Below are 18,480 nucleotides of genomic sequence, written 5' to 3' on the forward strand. Positions count from 1 at the left end.
TGTATAGGTATTTATTCTGATGCATATTAATGAGGTGTGTGTGTTTGTGGTCTCAGTCGGCTGTGATTCAGAGCAGACAGTTCCCTTTTCGCTTCCTGTCAGCGTATAAAGTCATCATGGAGCTCAATAAGTTGGGTAAGAATTATTGTAAATGATAAAATAATGACACAGTTAATCTGAAAAAAAATCACAAAATCATCTTTGCATGACTGTTTATAATTTTTTATTTAACTTCATTAAAAGTACAGTACCTAAGTACAAACATAGGGATAATTAACATTATTAGTCATATTTTATACAAATGTATTTTTTTTATTCTCGACACCTATCCGACCCGTCCTATTATCAAGTTATTTAGGCCAGTCACCAACATTGCACTCAGATTCACTCATAATCGTGTCTATTTTTATCTCTGGCATAATGCCAGCCTCTCACATCATCCACATGTGTATTTTTGAATAAAAAAAAAAAAATTAGAATTTAAATTTTTTTTCATCCTAACTCCTCACGCTCCTTTGTGTTTTGCTCTTCTTCAGCCAGTGCTGGTGTAAAAGAGAAAAACAGTAAGAAGGAAGCCTTACGTGGAGTTTTAAAGAAGATGCCAAAGAAAATAAATTTGCGCACTGATTGGTCAACAGCGACCCGGCAGAGGCTGCGTACTACGCTCCGGATTCCTTTCGTCCGTGGGTTATATTACTCAAAACTCAAAATGCATCAGAAAGCCAGGTCTGTATATAACAGTGAGTGTTTATGAAAGTCTTCCTGTCTTGACCTTTTTATTGCTACTTGCTATGTGTTCAAGTCAATAAACTGCACTCCTTATAGGCTGCTGAAAGTTATTGGTATAAGTGTCCACAAGAGGGCACTGTGGGCTTAGGGGAGAACTCCTGTGAGTCATTGTAGGTTGTTATGAGCTTATATTGAGAAGATTTCAGGGAAGAAATCTTCAAGAAGAGGAAAAATGTTTAATGTAGCACATGGGTACACCAACAACACCCTGTTACACTGAAAAGCAAAACTTTATCACTTTATCTCTTCAGTGGAAAATAATCAGCAAACTTTTTTTTTAAGAATTACATGTAGTAGTACTGTAGTTCTATAATTGCGAAGTATAGGAAATAATGTAAATGCAGATAATCTGTTCCAGCCACCCAAAAATATTATAATTATATTTTTGCATATAAAAACAACCGAAACATTTAGTAAATGAAGTAAAATATGAAATAAATAGACATTAAACCTCACTTAACCTTAATTCATGATACCTCTTGGCACCGGCTGCTTTAAAAACTAAACTGAAAGTGGCTTATCGTCCTTGATAATATTCATGAGACCCATAGTGCTGTCTTCTATAAATCTTGCACAAAATGCAAAAAAAGAATGAAACCCCAGATGGAAATTTTCTTCGCTCATCTCTCCACTAATTAAAACAAGTTTTGATTGGCTAGCAGAAGTACGCACAACCGGATGTTTGCGCAACTGGAAGTACAACCTGCTCGGTTGTTCGTATGCCGAGGCAAATTTCTTTTTCAAGAAAAAAAAAATTGTTCCTATGCTGTGTACAGTATTTCCACAGCTTTCTAAAAAATATCTTCTCTCTCTCTCCCTGTTGCTCAGTCCGAGATGCTACACTCCAGAGCTGCTGCAGCGTTACCGTCAGGCCCTGGACAAAGCCGTAGAGATCTCCTGCACGTACAACATCCCTCCTCTGTCAGGACACACACTCGTCCTCTTCGGGAGGTGGCTGACATTTCATGGAAAGAAAGGAACTGAATTCTGCATCCCTTCCGAGTCTTCAGCTGGAAGTACGGAGGACACAAACCTCTCAGCTTCGGTGAGAAAAATAAGGAGGACGAGACTATGAACTTGAAGTTAATGCTAAGAAGTTCTTTCATCTCCAAAACAAGGGTCAAACATAGACAAGACATTTATAACACAACACATATTTGATGGGTTTGCAACCAATCCTAGCTGTACCCTGTCTTGTGCATGAGGTTCCTTTAGACAGGCTCCTGCCCCCAATGACATATGAGAGGTATATATGAGAGATGGAGGGATTGTGAATTTTATTTTTTTTACAAATCAACAGAAAAATCACTTTATAAACCTTAAACATCATGGCATGGGGTAACTCGCAATCAGTTTAGTCAAACACGCATTATCTTTAAATTTAGATGATGAGAAACTTCAGAGGTCACATGACTCAGTTGGTCCTCTCGCTCTGTGCTTTTAGGTCTTGGAGGTGGCGGTGCTTCTGGCCATGATGATCTGCTACTGCAGTGAGCGTGCACGGTTCGTCCTGGCAGGAAGCGACTATTTAGAGGAAGTTCATATTAAGTCAGATGGGCTTTTGGAGAACGTGAGGAAAGTGTCCAAGCTGCTCACGGTCAGTCATTAAGTTTTTAACATTTGTTTGTGGTCATTTGACGACTGCAAAACTTAAAAAGAAATGCTGAATTGTTTGTGTTGTAATCTCGTAAGAATATTTTTCTATATCTTATTTAATGACATTTTCTTATTTATATAAGAATAAAGTTATTTTTCCGATTCCAGAACACACATTAACAAAGTGAAAACTAGAAATGTTCATGTTTCTGATGTTGTAGAAGTTGTAAAATGCTGGAATGTTTGTGGTTAGGATTATTCTAACAACATTTAATAACTCTCTCTCTCTGTCAGGAATGGGAGGACTTACCTTCAATAGAACACAATCAATTCTTCAACAAGCTTCTTGAAGAGAAAACAAAGGTCTCTATTTGAAGCCCATATGAACTCTAATAGTGTGAACACTTTTAAATTACCTTCAATATAATATTCAGTATCTATGCTCGTGTGGTATTGTTTTATCACTCAGGTGGATACCATCATCTTGGTGGGCGATTACTCGACTGATTACATTACAAAGGTGGCAATTCAAAGATTTAGGAGACTGTCCACCCATCAGCCTTTACTGGTGAACATTTTGATCAACCAGTCGTAAGTTCTGTTCGGGTTATGGTTCATGGGTGTTTCAGGGTATGATATTTACTGCAATGTAGTGACAAGATTTAGAAATTTGAATTGAGGCCACAAAGCTCCTCATACATTAGAAATATGCTTATGGTTGGAACAAAAGTTGTCTGGTTTCACATAAAATGTCCTAGTGTTTTTTGTTAACATTAAATTTTTTATATTTGTATAAATTTTTATTTAGTAATTCATGTATTCATATTCAGTGATACCAGGTTTCTGCTTATTCCTTTTTTTTAGTAAAACTTTGATTAGAACTGAAGATGATCCTGAAAGTGTGACCCTGTGTGGCTTTAGTGAGCAGATCCTCAGGTAACACCACATTTATGTATAAAGTGCTTAATAATTTCATAGACTGATAATGATCTCAATAAATTAGAATATTGCTTAAGATCGATAAAAAATATAAATTTTTAGCACAAAACATGTACAGTACTCCATACTTGGTCGATATGGCATGGAGGGGATCAGTCTGTGGCACTGCTGAGGTGTTATGGAAGCCCAGATGGCTCTGATAGTGGCCTTCATCTCTTCTGCGTTGTTGGGTTTGGTGTCTTGTATATTCCTCTTCACAATACCCCAAAGATTCTCTATGGGGTTTGGGTCGGGCGAGTTTGCTGGCCAACCAAGCACAGGGATACCATGGTCCTTAAACCAGGTATTAGTACTTTATGCAGTGTGGGCAAGTGCCAAGTCCTGCTGGAAAATGAAATTATCATCCTCATAAAGCTGGTCAGCAGAGGGAAGCATGGAGTGCCCTAAAATGTCCTGGTAGATGGCTGTGCTGACCTGATAGAACACGGTGACATGATTCCCCAAACAGCCACTGACTGTGCAAACTTTACACTCGACGTCAAGCAACTTGGGTTCTGTGCCTCTCCTCTCTTCCTTCATACTCTGGGACCTTGATTTCACTTCACCTTCAAAAATCACTTGAGAGTTTAGCAGGAGGCATCATGGTGGCTTAATGGTTAGCAATGTTGCCTCCAGACCTCCAGGGTTAGGGGATTAAATTTTACCTCTGTTGTGCTTACATGAAGCTTACATGTTCACCCTGTTTGGTGGGATTCCTCTTGGCAATCCGGTTTCCTCCCAAAGTCTGAAGACATGTGTTGTGGGCTGATTGGCATTTCCAAATTGCCTGTGCTGTTTTATTGTGTGTTTGTTAGTATGTGTGCTTGTGCTGTGCAGTGGACTGGTAGATTAGTGTGATAAACTTCAGCCTGACAATGGGAATGGAAAATAAATATGTTTTGTTGGTGTAACATGCGTCTCTTAATATAAAATCAGAAATATGTACAAAAACATAATAGGACTTGTTTACCAAAATTTTTATGGAGTCTACTGTTGTTATAAACCTATCCTACATACATTCTAATACATTATAATCCCTTACCCCCTAATTAATAATATCCTTATACAACTTAAATATAGGTGTAAGGGCTGAAAAGGTCAGCTAATGCAGTTATTCTGATTTCAATATTTACAACTAGTGGAGTAAGTAAATTAAAAGACTTAAAATATAGTGGTTAAAGTGCCACTATTATGCTTTTTCAAATATTATCTTACATGCAGTGTGTCATGTGGCTGTATGTGAACATAAACTATCTGCACTATCTGTGACGCTGACAGTGCACGATAAATGGAGTTTTTGTCTATTAAATAAAAGAATCGTCTCAGCCTAAACGAGTCTTAGCAAATCTATTTTATATTTGCATTTAGGCATTTGGCAGACGCTCTTATCCAGAACGGCTTTAAAGTTTGCATCACTAGATACATCAGCAAGCATCAGCGTTTTGAATTTGATGCAGGCAGCTACAGGAAGCCAGTACAGGGAGCAGAGGAGTGGGGTGGTGCGGGAGAACTTGGGAAAGTTAAAAACAAGACAGGCTGCTGCATTCTGGATCAGTTTCAGAGGACGAATCGTGGACAGAGGCAGGCCTGCCAGAAGTGATTTGCATTTTTACTCTGTTACAGATCCACGTCACTCCGTCACTTATTTGCATAATGTCCACCCACGGTCTAAGTCGCGAACAATTTGCCCGCCCATGTTTTACGTCACGAACAACTTGCCCATAATCTTACAATTAACGTTACCAAACTCTTGTTAATGTGACCGAGCGTTCTTGCCAGGTTTGCTTAAACACTTTATAATATAAAAAAACAATAAAAAACGAGAGCACACAAAATCCTTTTTAACTGTTTATTCTCCACCATTTACCAAAACTGAACTTTAGGTTAAGTGCGCATGCCTATCTACGGCAAGCCCTGAGGGGAAAAATGCCAAAGAGTAAGGGCACGGAGCATGCGCACTTCGCCATCACACACACACACACACACACACACACACACACACACACACACACACACAGAAACGCACAAAGAGTAAGGGCACGGAGCTTGCGCACTTCACGCATCACATAAACGCACGATTTTTTAACCGGATTATCTTCGACTGGACATATTCCCCGGACTTCTCACCCTCCGTCATCGGCCTCCCGGACTTCATTAACCCCCGTGAGACCGAACCATACTCGGTATACTCGGATAACACACATGCAATAAACACGGACTTCGGACATTTTCCACTCACTCGCATTTACGCACACATACACATACCGTTTATTATATATAGTTTGTAAATATTGTTTATATCTTTGGTTGTTGTGCACTTTTTTTGTTTACTTTATTTAGTTTTGTATAACACACGTTTGCTTTGTCTACGTGTTTGTGTTTGTCCTTTTTGCTTACCGGCCTTTTAACGCAACAAAGACACAAAGATAAAAGACCTCTCGATTTTTGTAGCCACAGTTAATATAAAATTAGCTGTTCATTTACACGGTAAAACCGCCATCTGACCAATCACAGCAGTAAGGGGTCACGGAAAGGAGGGGTTTAGACAGACTGAATCTTCAAACTGCTTTACATTAGTCGTTTACGAATCATTTAGAAATGGGGTAAAATTAAATCTATTTTTGGAGAAAACTAAAGTGTTTTTTGACCTTGCATACATGTAAACCTGTTTTAAGAGACTCATTAAGCAATATTAGTAACCTTTAAAATGTCATAATTGGGGCACTTTAAGAATATTATAGCAAATGAAGTTATTTGGGTTTAAATGTAAATGTGAATCAAAGGGGCCAATGTTGTGCTTTGTAACTGTGGTGGAAATTAGATTACCAACTCTGGAGACTTCAAATAGTATCACAACAAGAGAAGAGGTTTATTAAACAGCGCTGGTATCATCTAACAGTGCCTTATATATTCTAATAGAGAAGGTCATCGTCACATCACATAAACATATACTGTAATGTTTAAGAAAACAACAGACCTGTTCCATCGGGTGCTGATAAGCAGACAAGTTACATCTCCTGACGCTGAGTTTCTGTCAACGTAGATAGATCAAGGCCTTTACTCCCTATAGATCTTCTTTCTTGCACGTACACATATCCTAAGTCTGTAACTCTAATGGGTCAGCCATGATTATGTCGAATTTTAGTTAGACACACGTAGTCGATTAAAATTTTCTACCACTTAATTTGCCAGAAAGTTTGTTCACTGGTCATTTTCTTGCCCTGCAGGTTCATTTCAGAGCGCGGGTCCTCCAGATTTTTGGATCACGTGGAGCAAATCGACAAACTGTACAAGATTCCTCCTCCAACACGTTCTGCTTCAAAACCAGAGAGAAGCAGTGACATCATACCCCTACCTGCGGTCCCCAAACTCAGGTACCTCCACACAACTGAACTAGCAATACCTGAACTTGTGTGTTCAGGGAAAAATGTTTATATATATATATATATATATATATATATATTTTTTTTTTTTTTTTTTTTTTTTTTTTTAAGACAGAAAGAGGAATATGTTGTGTATTGTAGTGAAAGTGTATGACTAAATAAGAAAGAAAGAGGCTAAAATAAAACTGTTTTATATCCAGAAACGGTAAAACTAAGATGCATAGTATAGTAAAATAAATAGACGTGTTAAAGAAGATAATGTTAAGAAAAAAAGTGTATAAGAGAGAAAGTAGAAATTATCTATAAAAAGATAGGGAAAATAAATAATTATTGAATAATAAAAAAAAAATAAATGAAAAAATTGAAAGGAAAATGCATGAAAGAAAATATAAAATTTTTTTACTTGTTTACTGATTTGGCAGCGCGATGGTGTAGTGGTTAGCACTATCGCCTAACACCTCCGGGGTCTGGGTTTGATTTCCGACCAGGCGCAATTCCCATCTCTGTGTGCATGGAGGTTGAATGTTTTCCCCGTGCTTGGTGGGTTTCCTCCCACAGTCCAAAGACATGCAGATTAGGCTAATTGGCATTCCCAAATTGCCCATAGTTTGTGATTGAGTGTGTGAGGGAGTGCAAGTGTATGCCCTGCGATGGATTGGCACCCTGTCCAGGGTTTACCCTATAAATCGTTTTTGAGGAATTACATTATTTAAAAAAAGTAGTTATAAACCAAATGTCATTTTTTATTGCTTCGTTTTCTCTGAAAGTTAGAATCTGTGACAGTAAAAAAGCTTACACATTGTCCTCATTCCGTTGTCAGGTGGCGTAGCGTGCGTGTCTTCATCTCGTCTACGTTCAGAGACATGCACGGCGAGCGAGACGTCCTGGTCCGCAGTGTTTTCCCGGAGTTACGGCGGCGAGCGGCTTCCCTCTGCCTCCACCTGCAGGAGGTGGACCTGCGCTGGGGCGTCACTGAGGAGGAATCGGCACGCGCCGCTGAGATCTGCCTCAGGGAGGTCTGTCGCTCCCATTTGCTGCTGGGAATTCTGGGAGAGAGATACGGCCTGGTGCCTCCTCGGCCCTCGCTGCCTGACCTGCCTCACTACAGCTGGGTAGGAAGAGAAAATAGAAAGTCTTTACTAATCATTGTAATGAGTTATTTACTGACTATTTATTCATGTTGGATTTTAATTGCTGCGATATTCTGTAGGATGGGTTCTGCTTACAAATCCACATGTTAGTTTTGTAATTTTTGTGATTTAATACAAAATATTTGCTATTGGCTCTGTTGCTTATTGATAAATCCACTACAGCTCTAAGTTTATTGATTTGGCTTGATATTTTATCCTTCCTTCAAAATACTTACTACACTTTTTGTAGTTTTTATTTAGAACAGTAGTGCACAGGCAATATTATTATCATTACACACTTTTTTTTTTTACTTTTTATTTATGCTATATGTGCTTTTTATTACAATTGTTTTATTTTGGATTTATATTGAAGTTGTATGTGATGTAATTTTATAAATGATGTTACGTATAAAATATAAAGATTTATAGCTTTTTAATTGTGTGTGTCAGTTGAAGTCGGCTCCTGAGGGTCTGTCGGTCACAGAGATGGAGATCCGTCAGTTTCAGGCCGTGTTTCCTGATTCTGCTCAGAGCCGCATGTTCTTCTACTTCAGATCTCCTCAGCTGCTCAGGTACGGACTCACCTTCTAACCTTCTGCTCTCAGAGACTCAGGACTGGATCTCAACAAGCCTCTGTACCACTTCAACACGTTTAAATAGCAAAATATCTGAAGAGCAGCATTTTATCTGGTTAATGAAGTATAAATTTGTTACAAAATAAAACGCTCATGCTGTTATAGGAGAGTTACCACCCTGAAGCTATATTATCATATAGCATAAAACAATTTTATTAAAATCTATAGGTACAATCATATATTATTATATGTTTTTAGTAAATCTTTAAAATTGTAAAACAAAATTTACAGAATTTTCTCCTCCTTTTAAACCTTAACAGTTTATTTAAAACAACATTACTGTTTTTTTGGAAGTTTCTTCCAGTGTATCATGTAAACCTTTATATCATGATAAATATAATATATGCCTTAGATAATCATGATATTTTTTGATCACGTCTTGATCTATTGTTTAATTATAAGTGATTGGGGAGTATGTGACTATTTAATTATTATATGAATAATAAATATAAATAAAATATAGAGGTTGATTTTTACAAATGTAAAGGGCCAGAACACACAGGTAGCAGGTGTCAACTTCTCAACAACAGTTCTTTAATGAAGGGTGGGCGGGCAGCAGGCAGCTATAGGTGAACGGGACTTATAGCTTAGAGGAAAACTACTCACTGGAAGAAGACGAGTGGGCCTTTTAAAAGGCCGTGCGGATGCTGAGTGGGTGATAGTGTTGATCCACTTCCAGCCCAGGTGCGTTCCACAGGCCCGCTCCCTTGATAGGTGTGCTCTGCTGTCGGCGCACCTTACTCTATGTGTGTGTATGTGAGAAGCTCCTGCACCAAGTGGGCCACTGTTGCACAAATCAGCTAAATTCATAAAATTATTATTAATATTTTTGTTTAGTTCAGTGCCTGAGGCTTGGAGAGACGACTTTGCAGCTGAATCCCAAAAAAATGCAGCGAAAATGGATGAACTGAAGAAATGGATTAAGAGCAATGACTTTGGAGTGATGGAAAAGTAAGAACAGGATCTAAATTATTAAATTATTATGTTTGTTTAGTAAATTTGGTTTGGCAGTTTTGTGTTTAGTCTCATCTGGTAAACTCAGAGAAAGACACAAGATTGAAGTCATAAAATGAGCATCATAGTAAGTGTTGTGTTGTTATGCACTGTGAGTTCTTCTCTGTATATGTGTAGTTACCCGTGTGAGTGGGGCGGAGTCATAGCTGGAAAAGCGTACGTTAAAGCTCTGGAGGATTTCGCCAAGGCTGTGATGGAGGATCTGTGGTCTGTTATACAGAGGCTTTTTGTTGAGGTCAGGCATCAAAATTATATGTTGTTATTAAATACAATACAATTTCGAGATGATTTATAAAATCTCTTACATAAAGAGTTCAGTTTTAATTAGCATCTTCTTCACTGTGACTGACAGACTGAGAGGCCACACCTCCTTTAGTGGACTGTCAGGCACAGAGGGTGTATGAACAGTTCTGTGATCAGATGGCCATTATTTCACCCTCCTCAGTGTTCTTGTTCACTGTTTTGACCTGTTGCTCAGGAATCAGACGAGGCAGATCTGACAGCAGAGATCAAAGAACAGGAAGTGCACCAGGAAGCCCAAAGCCAGCAGTTTTACGGGCGAGCGAAGCTGCTTTCAAAGGCAAAAGAGAAAATTGAAGAATCTCAGCGGAAAGGCGGGGTTCTGCTGGTGCAGGGCGGGGCCGGAGTCGGCAAAACAACTTTCATGGTAACTCTTTGCATTTTATTTATTGCATATGGCAGCTGACAGGAACAAGTGTCTCACGCAGCTGACACGTGTCTCAAGCAGCTGACACGTCACAGTCATGTCTCTTTCTCTGTCTCTGTCCTTTTTTTTTTCTGTCAGGCTTCATTGGCTCACTCACTCCAAACCCCAGACAAGAGGAAGAAAGTGCCCATGTGTGATGTCATATCCTACTCCACAGCTGCTAGCCATTCAGCTTCTGGGGTTGAGCCTCTCCTACGCTGTTTGGTCCAATGGCTGAGGAAGAGGAAGGAGCAGGAGGAGGAGCTTCCTCCCAGCACACCTTACAGGTGAGAGATACGTAGAATGTGGAAGTATAAAAATTTGAAATAAAAAATAAAGGGTAAGAGTTTCATGCTGGCAAAAAGGAAACCTATGGTCTGTGCCTTTTCTTTGAGAATAAATTTAACTGTAAAGGAAACAGAATAGGACATGTAATAGAAACCTGTGTTTCTCAGTGTAGTTTTTACAGAATCAGAGAATAAATGCAGTGTGTATTAACAGAGATCTGCTGTCAGAGTTACTCTCTCAGCTGAAGGAGGTGAAGAAAGGCAGATCTCTGGCTTTACTCATTGATGGAGCAGATCTGGTGCACGATGCTAAAGGGCAAAGAATTTCTGAATGGATTCCACAACACATTCCAAAGGTTTAGTAACACAAACACACACATATATAATTTACAGATATCTAGGGAAAAATTATATAAGGATTAAAATACTTTGTGTTTTCCTGTTTTCAGTGAAATAATATAGAGCTGTTTGTGTGATGATGCTGTCTTCAACCTTTTAGGGTGTGTGTCTGGTCCTGAGCGTTACTACAGGTTCAGATCTCCACAACACCATCAGCAAAAGTAAAAGCTGCACTCTGTTTCCTCTGGGGCCGTTACTGCTGCCAGACCGGAGAGAAATCGTCGAGAAGGAGCTGAGTGTGTACGGGAAGAAACTGAGTGATTCTGCTTTTAATAACCAGGTCTGATATTACATCACAGAGCAAAATGGGTGTTTGAGGGAAACAGGGAAACTTCATGTGTTTGTTCCTGCAGCTCCAGACGCTGCTGATGAAGAAGGGAGCTGCGAGTCCACTGTATCTGCGCTTGGCCTGTGAGGAGCTCAGGAACTACGCCTCCTTTGAAAAGGTGACACTAACGCTGATGCTCATATTTGTTCTAGAAGACACACATTAAAATCATTAAGGTGCTTTCCTTTGTGTGGCCATAATAAACTAGTGAAACCATGGCAACTAAATAAAAGACTGCTTTCTAGTGACCGATGTACAACGAATGTAGAGTTGCAAGATGTCATTGTGATTGGTTTTGATTGCAGATGATGGCAGTGTTTTATAAAATATTCATTTAAACAGCATATTTGTATTAAACATTACAGATCATCAGTGTCATTGCCGTTATGAGTTGTTTGAATGAGGATGATTTGTATATAGTGTACGTATGATAGCTCCAAACATGCTTATTTTACTTTAGAAAAGAGATCAGTCAACATTTGTTGTAATGTGTTGTAATGATTTTTGAAAGATTTAGTGAAACCTCGTACAGTGTAAATCGGCTTAAACCACGTTTCGTTTCCAGATGAAGGAGAACCTTCAGTGTCTCCCGGTGTCTCTGTGTGAGCTGATTCAGCACAGTCTGATCAGGCTGAACTCTCAGTATGAAGGAACAGGACTCAGCTGGACCCTGGCTGCTCTGACCGTCAGCTCCACTGGTATAACTCCTCATCATCATCATCATCATCATCATCACTAATACATAATATACACAGTGGTTAAACAGTTATGGACATGTGAATATAATACAATAAAATGTACAGGCATTTTGTATTAGCATGTGTTCTGTTGCTCGTCTCTGCACAGGTCTGAAAGAGAGAGATCTCTACTTCCTGTTGAACTTGTGCACTGATCTGAGCTCCACACACACCCCACTGAACTGGAAGGAAGCGATCAAACACGCCAGGAACCCAAAAACCATGGTGCCCATGGCCACGTTCTCTCAGCTGGCCCGAAACTTACAGAGGTAGTCAGAGTTGTGCTGTGATTTATAACTAACGAATGAGACAATTGTCTTATAGTGAAATAAATTTTCTTGGGTGCTCTAGGAGAACACTTAATGTTTTTGCTGAGCTTTATGACACTGTGCTTTCAGACAAAGTAAAAAAAACGTTAAGGTTCTATGTAGAACCCCACCAACAGTGTGTTTCCCAAATCTAATTAGCTCAAGTGGCACCATTTTAGGATGCTAAGAACACTTAATTATCTTGTATTTTTAAAAAATTTAGTATAGGTTTATAGAAACCTCTAACGGTTCTTTCTTTTTTTTTTTTTTTTGGTGTTCTGTACTGTTCTGCTGCAGTCTGATTGGGTCATCTCTGTCTGTGGAACCGGATCAGTCCTTGGTTCTCACAAATCCAGATTTTCAATCAGCGTTTGAGCAACTTTACCTCTCTGATCCAGACGACAGAACCAGAGCGCACATGATTCTCGCAGGTAGGACAACATTTTATATTGTAGTCTTCACAAAGAGTGTAATAATAACAATAATAATAATAATAATAATAATAATAAATGTGTGTTTGTATTTTTGTAGCTTACCTGTGGGTTCAGTCAGATCCTCATGGGCATGACACGTTCCTGCACTGTGACCCGGACACACTCGCACAGCTTCCTGCTCATCTGGTCAGTGTCTCTTCCTACTGACTCACACACTACTTTCACACCTTTCCACAGTTACAGAAAATCTCACCCCGTTTTTATTTTCATCTAAAGGTAAAGTCTCGTCAGTGGGAGCCGATGCATTTCCTGCTTTGCAACTACTACTTCCTGTATGCTAATGTGCATCACGGACTTCTGCGCAGCCTGATGGAGAATTATGTTCTATATGGTAGGGTTTTATAGCAATCCAACATTTTCAAGAGGTTAAAGAGTCCTGTATTAATGCATAAACACTTGACCCTGCCCGGTTATATTTTATGTTGTCCTTCCGGCCGTAGCCCCTTATTGATTTTTTTTCCCTACACTTTTACTAGAAAAGGGGAACGAATTAAACAAGCCACTCTGTCCTGAAGCATTCGGTACGTTCGTCTATGCCTCTTCATCTTAGCTGATGCATCCCAGAAATTTAGCTTCAGGTTTTTTTTGTTTTTTTGTCACACTGATGTTTACATGACCATATGTCATATATTAATAGTTAGCAGTAATATATCTGTACATATCAATACGATTTAACCCCATTATAAACATCGTCATCTCCACAGATGGCTCAGACGAGGTTCTGGCTTGTCTTTCGTTCCTCAAGCGCCACGCCCCCCTCCTCTGTCATTGGCCAACTCTGTTTGTGCAGCAAGCCCTAAATGAACCAGATGCCTCAGCTGCTCATATCTGGGCTAAATGTGCAGTCGAGGAAGGAAACGTCCATGCTGTCAGATGGATGAACAAGTCCCAAGAATCCCGACAGGAATCTGGGTAGGAATCACTCTATGCCCTCTGACTTACCCCACTTTAATAAAAAAGAAACCAAATTTTTATATAAATGCTTTTAACAATTTGTTTACTGTTCAGATAACATTATTTTTGTTGTATATTATTTATTTGTCAGCAGTGTGTAATTCAGTGTTTGTAATTCAGCAGTGAGCTGGTTTCCACATTTCAGTGGACTCCATCGTGTGTGTCTCTGAGTCCTACTGGACGTTTCATGGCGGTGGGGACAGTATATGGTTCTCTCCATATCTACCATACTCACACTAACCAGGTAACAGCCACAGCTCCATCCTCATCTCATTTCCTGTTAGGTATATAATTATTGTAGAGAGAGAGACAATTTGATAATTCTCCTTTTTGTTGTTTTCTCTCTCTCACAAAAGGAAGTAAAGTCACTGATTAGTAATTGTGATGGGATCTCAGGCTGTGTGTTTCTGGATGATTGTGTTCTGTGGTCAACCTCGTATGATGGCCAGGTGGAGGCGTGGGACATTAACAGTGGCTGCAGGTTAGTGTGTTAGTGATAATATATATATAAAAAAAGAAATTACACCAGAGGTGAGTGCATATGATGTGTTCAGCTGCCTCTGGGGCTCTTGGTTGGTCAGGTTGTATCCAGCAGCAGGTCATTTGAATGGGATCCATCAGGAATTAATTACTAGTGAAACTTGGTAATTGCTTGGCTTACATAGAGTAAATCAGTTGTCACCTTACTCACAAAGTACACTTTATTCACCAAGTACTGAATTAAATTATCTTCAAAGAGACTTATTCAGCAAACAAAAATCAAGTGCAATGCAAAAGATGTCTATGTGACTTTCCCTGAATGAAGACTATTGGACAGTATCTGCAGACTGTTACAGTACAGAGGACACCAAGCACAGTATACTGGCTAGAATACTTAGGCAATTGAGTTCTAAGCGCTGTACTTGGGGAAGGAGTGGATTTGTCAGAGTTGTCCTGCCTTCAGGAAACCTAAGTTCGCCCATGTACTGCATCACCTATTATGATTGACCTTTTTTATGGAACCGACTTCCTGTCGAGGTCCGCAACAGTCCAAGTCTCACAGTTTTTAAATCTCGTCTAAAAGCCTGTTTGTTTAGACAGGCTTTTATGTAATGCAGTTTTCTGTCTGTTTTGTTACTAAACCATTGTTCTTATATTTTGACTGTAAGGTGTCCTTGAGTGCCATGAAAGGTGCCATTAAATAAAAAGTATTATTATTATTAATATTATTATTATTATTATCATCAAAGTAGCCAGGAGGAAAAATTTGCACAACTATGGGCAGTAGTAATGAAACCATGACCACAGATATCTCCATGGAAAATATAACAATATCAGCACAAGGAGCAGCAAATAGCGCCATCTCACTGTTTATAGGAGAAGGAGCCGAGTCAAAGGACTTAGGATGACTATAGAAGAATATGAGGAGAAAGTTCAATAAGAAGAACTGAATCGAAAAGTAGAGGTGGAACTCCTAAGCAGGGTTTCAGACATATTATGGACAAAGCATTACATTACATTAAATTTACAGTATTGGGGAGACATCCTTATCCAGAGCGACTTACATTTTATCTGATTATACATCTGAGCAGTTGAGGGTTAAGGGACTTGCTCAAGGTCCCAACAGTGGCAACATGATGGTGGTGGTAGGGTTTGACACTGGGATCTCTAATCAGTAGTCCAGCTGATGTAGGCCTAGTAAGATTAACAGGGGTTAGCATTTATACAAGTTAGGCCAACTACCCTATCAAAGACATTATCCCCTACCTCCTGCTAAGTTAAGAAGAAATAAAACCCATAAAAGAAGGATCAGTAGAACCAGGATCATTGATCCTTGTGAAAAGCCAGTGTACATCCTGATCTTTCCTGTCAGGTCACCCAATTCAAATGAGTGGAGACTTGTACATGATGTAAGAACAGAAGACTAAGTGGTAGAGGTAGAGTTAACCATAGTACCAAATCCATACACCCTGCTGTCCAACATTCCAGAAGACACTAAGTGGTATACAGTCATTGACCTTTGTTCAGCATTTTTCAGCATTCAGCATCATACATGCATACAGCATCACAACATCTGTTTGCCTTTGCTTGCACGGGGCAACAATATATCTATTTGAGACTTCCACAAGGATATTGTAAATGCCCTTTGGTGTTTAATTGCATCCTGGTACAAGGTTTGGTGGCAGTAGACAAAAATAGTATGCTCTAATGAGCCTGACGAGAAGGCAGTGCCTAAAAGGACTAGCTGAGAGAGCTAAAAACAATCATAAGATAAAAAAAGTAGAATATTTAGGCAGAGTGCTGGAAAAACTACTTGACACATCTCCTCAAATCACATAGAGGTAGTGCTAAAAGCTCCACAACCATAAATAGTAAAGAAATCCTGTCCATTTTAGGTATGATATTATACAGTTTTAGACTAGTTATGTGATTTTGCACTAAAAAGCTTTTAAGAGCCATGATAAAAGATGCATTGGAAAACAAAAAGCAATGCACTGCTGACATGGACCCCAGAAGCACTGGAAGCATTCGAGCTACTCAAACAGGATTTATGTATAGGTTTGATGTTAGTGAGTCCCCAGAACAGTAAATCATTCTATCTGTATGTTTCTAAAAAAAAATAATAATAAACAATATAATACGCAATGGCAGTAATAATGCTGCAGCAGTGACCCAGCAAACAACCAATTGCATATTATAGTACATCACTTGAAGGTATTATCAGAGCTATGCCACCATGCTACCAGGGAATAGGCACAGCAGTGTTTGACTACCAAAAAGCTACAAGTAACTCAACCATGCTCAGCCCAATCGGCAAAAATAAAATTATTTACATTGGCATATAAACTAATAAAGGATAAGTCTTGTACAGTATATAATAACTATAACTGTATAATAAGAAGTCTCCCATTTTTTTATTAGAGGATTGGTTTGACATCCCACAGATATCACAAAAGGTCAATCAGAACAAGAATGGCGTGAATCAATAATCTCTCCTAGAAATTTCAGGAGAGATTTCAAGGCTGGTAACACTGCAGCTGACCATAAGGTCCTCAAACTCAGAATCGGAGACCACAGCCGGTGTTTCAGAAAGAAAAAGGAAATTAGGAGAGAGACTAAGGAAGAGGGCTGAGAAATAGTACCAACTTCTGCAAAGAGTACAAAAGGACTACACAGTCAGGCAACTTCTCAGTTGGATTTTGACCTAAATCAATCTCTCAAACTCAGGTTTGGATAATTGTTGCAATAAATTCGGCTTTACTTTAAACAGATCAACTAATTTAAGACCCATTTCCATATGCTTTACATTAGTTTGTTTTCTATTATGATTAATGAATCAAGTGCAGTGGTATCTCACATATGAATTTATTCAGTTCTTAAGGAGTAATTTTGTATTGTGAAACGTATTTCCCCATATGACATTATTTAAAAGGAGATCCATTCCAGCCACCCAAAAATATTACCAATGTTACCAATTTTCAACCCCATAATAATAACATTTTTGCATATAAAAAATAGTAACATTTAGGAAAATATTAAATAAATAGACAGTAAACTTGACTTAACCTGAATTTATGATTCCTCTTGGCAACGGCTGCTTTAAAAATTAAACTGAAAGTGGCTACTCTTTGTTCTTGCTATCGTTCTAAATAACATTCTTGGGATCCATGGTGCTACAGTGGTGTGAAAAACTATTTGCCCCCTTCCTGATTTCTTATTCTTTTGCATGTTTGTCACACAAAATGTTTCTGCTCATCAAAAACCGTTAACTATTAGTCAAAGATAACATAATTGAACACAAAATGCAGTTTTTAAATGAAGATTTACGTTATTAAGGGAGAAAAAAAACTCCAAATCTACATGGCCCTGTGTGAAAAAGTGATTGCCCCCTTGTTAAAAAATACCTTAACTGTGGTTTATTACACCTGAGTTCAATTTCTGTAGTCACCCCCAGGCCTGATTACTGCCACACCTGTTTCAATCAAGAAATCACTTAAATAGGAGCTACCTGACACAGAGAAGTAGACCAAAAGCACCTCAAAAGCTAAACATCATGCCAAGATCCAAAGAAATTCAGGAACAAATGAGAACAAAAGTAATTAAGATCTATCAGTCTGGTAAAGGTTATAAAGCCATTTCTAAAGCTTTGGGACTCCAGCGAACCACAGTGAGAGCCATTATCCACAAATGGCAAAAACATGGAACAGTGGTGAACCTTCCCAGGAGTGACCGGCCGACCAAAATTACCCCAAGAGCGCAGAGACAACTCATCCGAGAGGCCACAAAAGACCCCAGGACAACATCTAAAGAACTGCAGGCCTCACTTGCCTCAATTAAGGTCAGTGTTCACGACTCCACCATAAGAAAGAGACTGGGCAAAAACGGCCTGCATGGGAGATTTCCAAGGCGCAAACCACTTTTAAGCAAAAAGAACATTAAGGCTCGTCTCAATTTTGCTAAAAAACATCTCAATGATTGCCAAGACTTTTGGGAAAATACCTTGTGGACCGACGAGACAAAAGTTGAACTTTTTGGAGGGTGCGTGTCCCGTTACATCTGGCGTAAAAGGAACACAGCATTTCAGAAAAAGAATATCATACCAACAGTAAAATATGATGGTGGTAGTGTGATGGTCTGGGGTTGTTTTGCTGCTTCAGGACCTGAAAGGCTTGCTGTGATAGATGGAACCATGAATTCTACTGTCTACCAAAAAATCCTGAAGGAGAATGTCCGGCCATCTGTTCGTCAACTCAAGCTGAAGC

General features: G+C 39.1%; 1 protein-coding gene across 2 annotated transcripts in view; it reads left to right on the top strand.

Moving 5' to 3' along the window:
• Positions 1-18,480, top strand: part of LOC128532963 (telomerase protein component 1-like) — a 59,044-nt gene that overhangs the window by 17,490 nt on the left and 23,074 nt on the right. The window contains exons 11-36 of one of the 2 annotated variants that reach the window (XM_053507119.1): positions 57-135; positions 537-726; positions 1,618-1,834; positions 2,234-2,386; positions 2,680-2,748; positions 2,855-2,976; positions 3,250-3,321; positions 6,591-6,737; positions 7,567-7,858; positions 8,327-8,448; positions 9,349-9,462; positions 9,643-9,760; positions 10,004-10,192; positions 10,331-10,518; positions 10,733-10,874; positions 11,018-11,197; positions 11,271-11,363; positions 11,811-11,943; positions 12,092-12,251; positions 12,588-12,721; positions 12,822-12,910; positions 13,001-13,115; positions 13,261-13,305; positions 13,489-13,696; positions 13,859-13,982; positions 14,095-14,219. In XM_053507119.1, the coding sequence (XP_053363094.1) occupies positions 57-135; positions 537-726; positions 1,618-1,834; positions 2,234-2,386; positions 2,680-2,748; positions 2,855-2,976; positions 3,250-3,321; positions 6,591-6,737; positions 7,567-7,858; positions 8,327-8,448; positions 9,349-9,462; positions 9,643-9,760; positions 10,004-10,192; positions 10,331-10,518; positions 10,733-10,874; positions 11,018-11,197; positions 11,271-11,363; positions 11,811-11,943; positions 12,092-12,251; positions 12,588-12,721; positions 12,822-12,910; positions 13,001-13,115; positions 13,261-13,305; positions 13,489-13,696; positions 13,859-13,982; positions 14,095-14,219 (3,620 nt within the window). The remainder of the gene's footprint in view (positions 1-56; positions 136-536; positions 727-1,617; positions 1,835-2,233; positions 2,387-2,679; positions 2,749-2,854; positions 2,977-3,249; positions 3,322-6,590; positions 6,738-7,566; positions 7,859-8,326; positions 8,449-9,348; positions 9,463-9,642; positions 9,761-10,003; positions 10,193-10,330; positions 10,519-10,732; positions 10,875-11,017; positions 11,198-11,270; positions 11,364-11,810; positions 11,944-12,091; positions 12,252-12,587; positions 12,722-12,821; positions 12,911-13,000; positions 13,116-13,260; positions 13,306-13,488; positions 13,697-13,858; positions 13,983-14,094; positions 14,220-18,480) is intronic. The other variant, XM_053507120.1, reaches the window with a different exon arrangement.

This window comes from Clarias gariepinus, chromosome 11 (assembly GCF_024256425.1).
Source record: "Clarias gariepinus isolate MV-2021 ecotype Netherlands chromosome 11, CGAR_prim_01v2, whole genome shotgun sequence".
Taxonomy (NCBI): Eukaryota; Metazoa; Chordata; class Actinopteri; order Siluriformes; family Clariidae; genus Clarias; species Clarias gariepinus.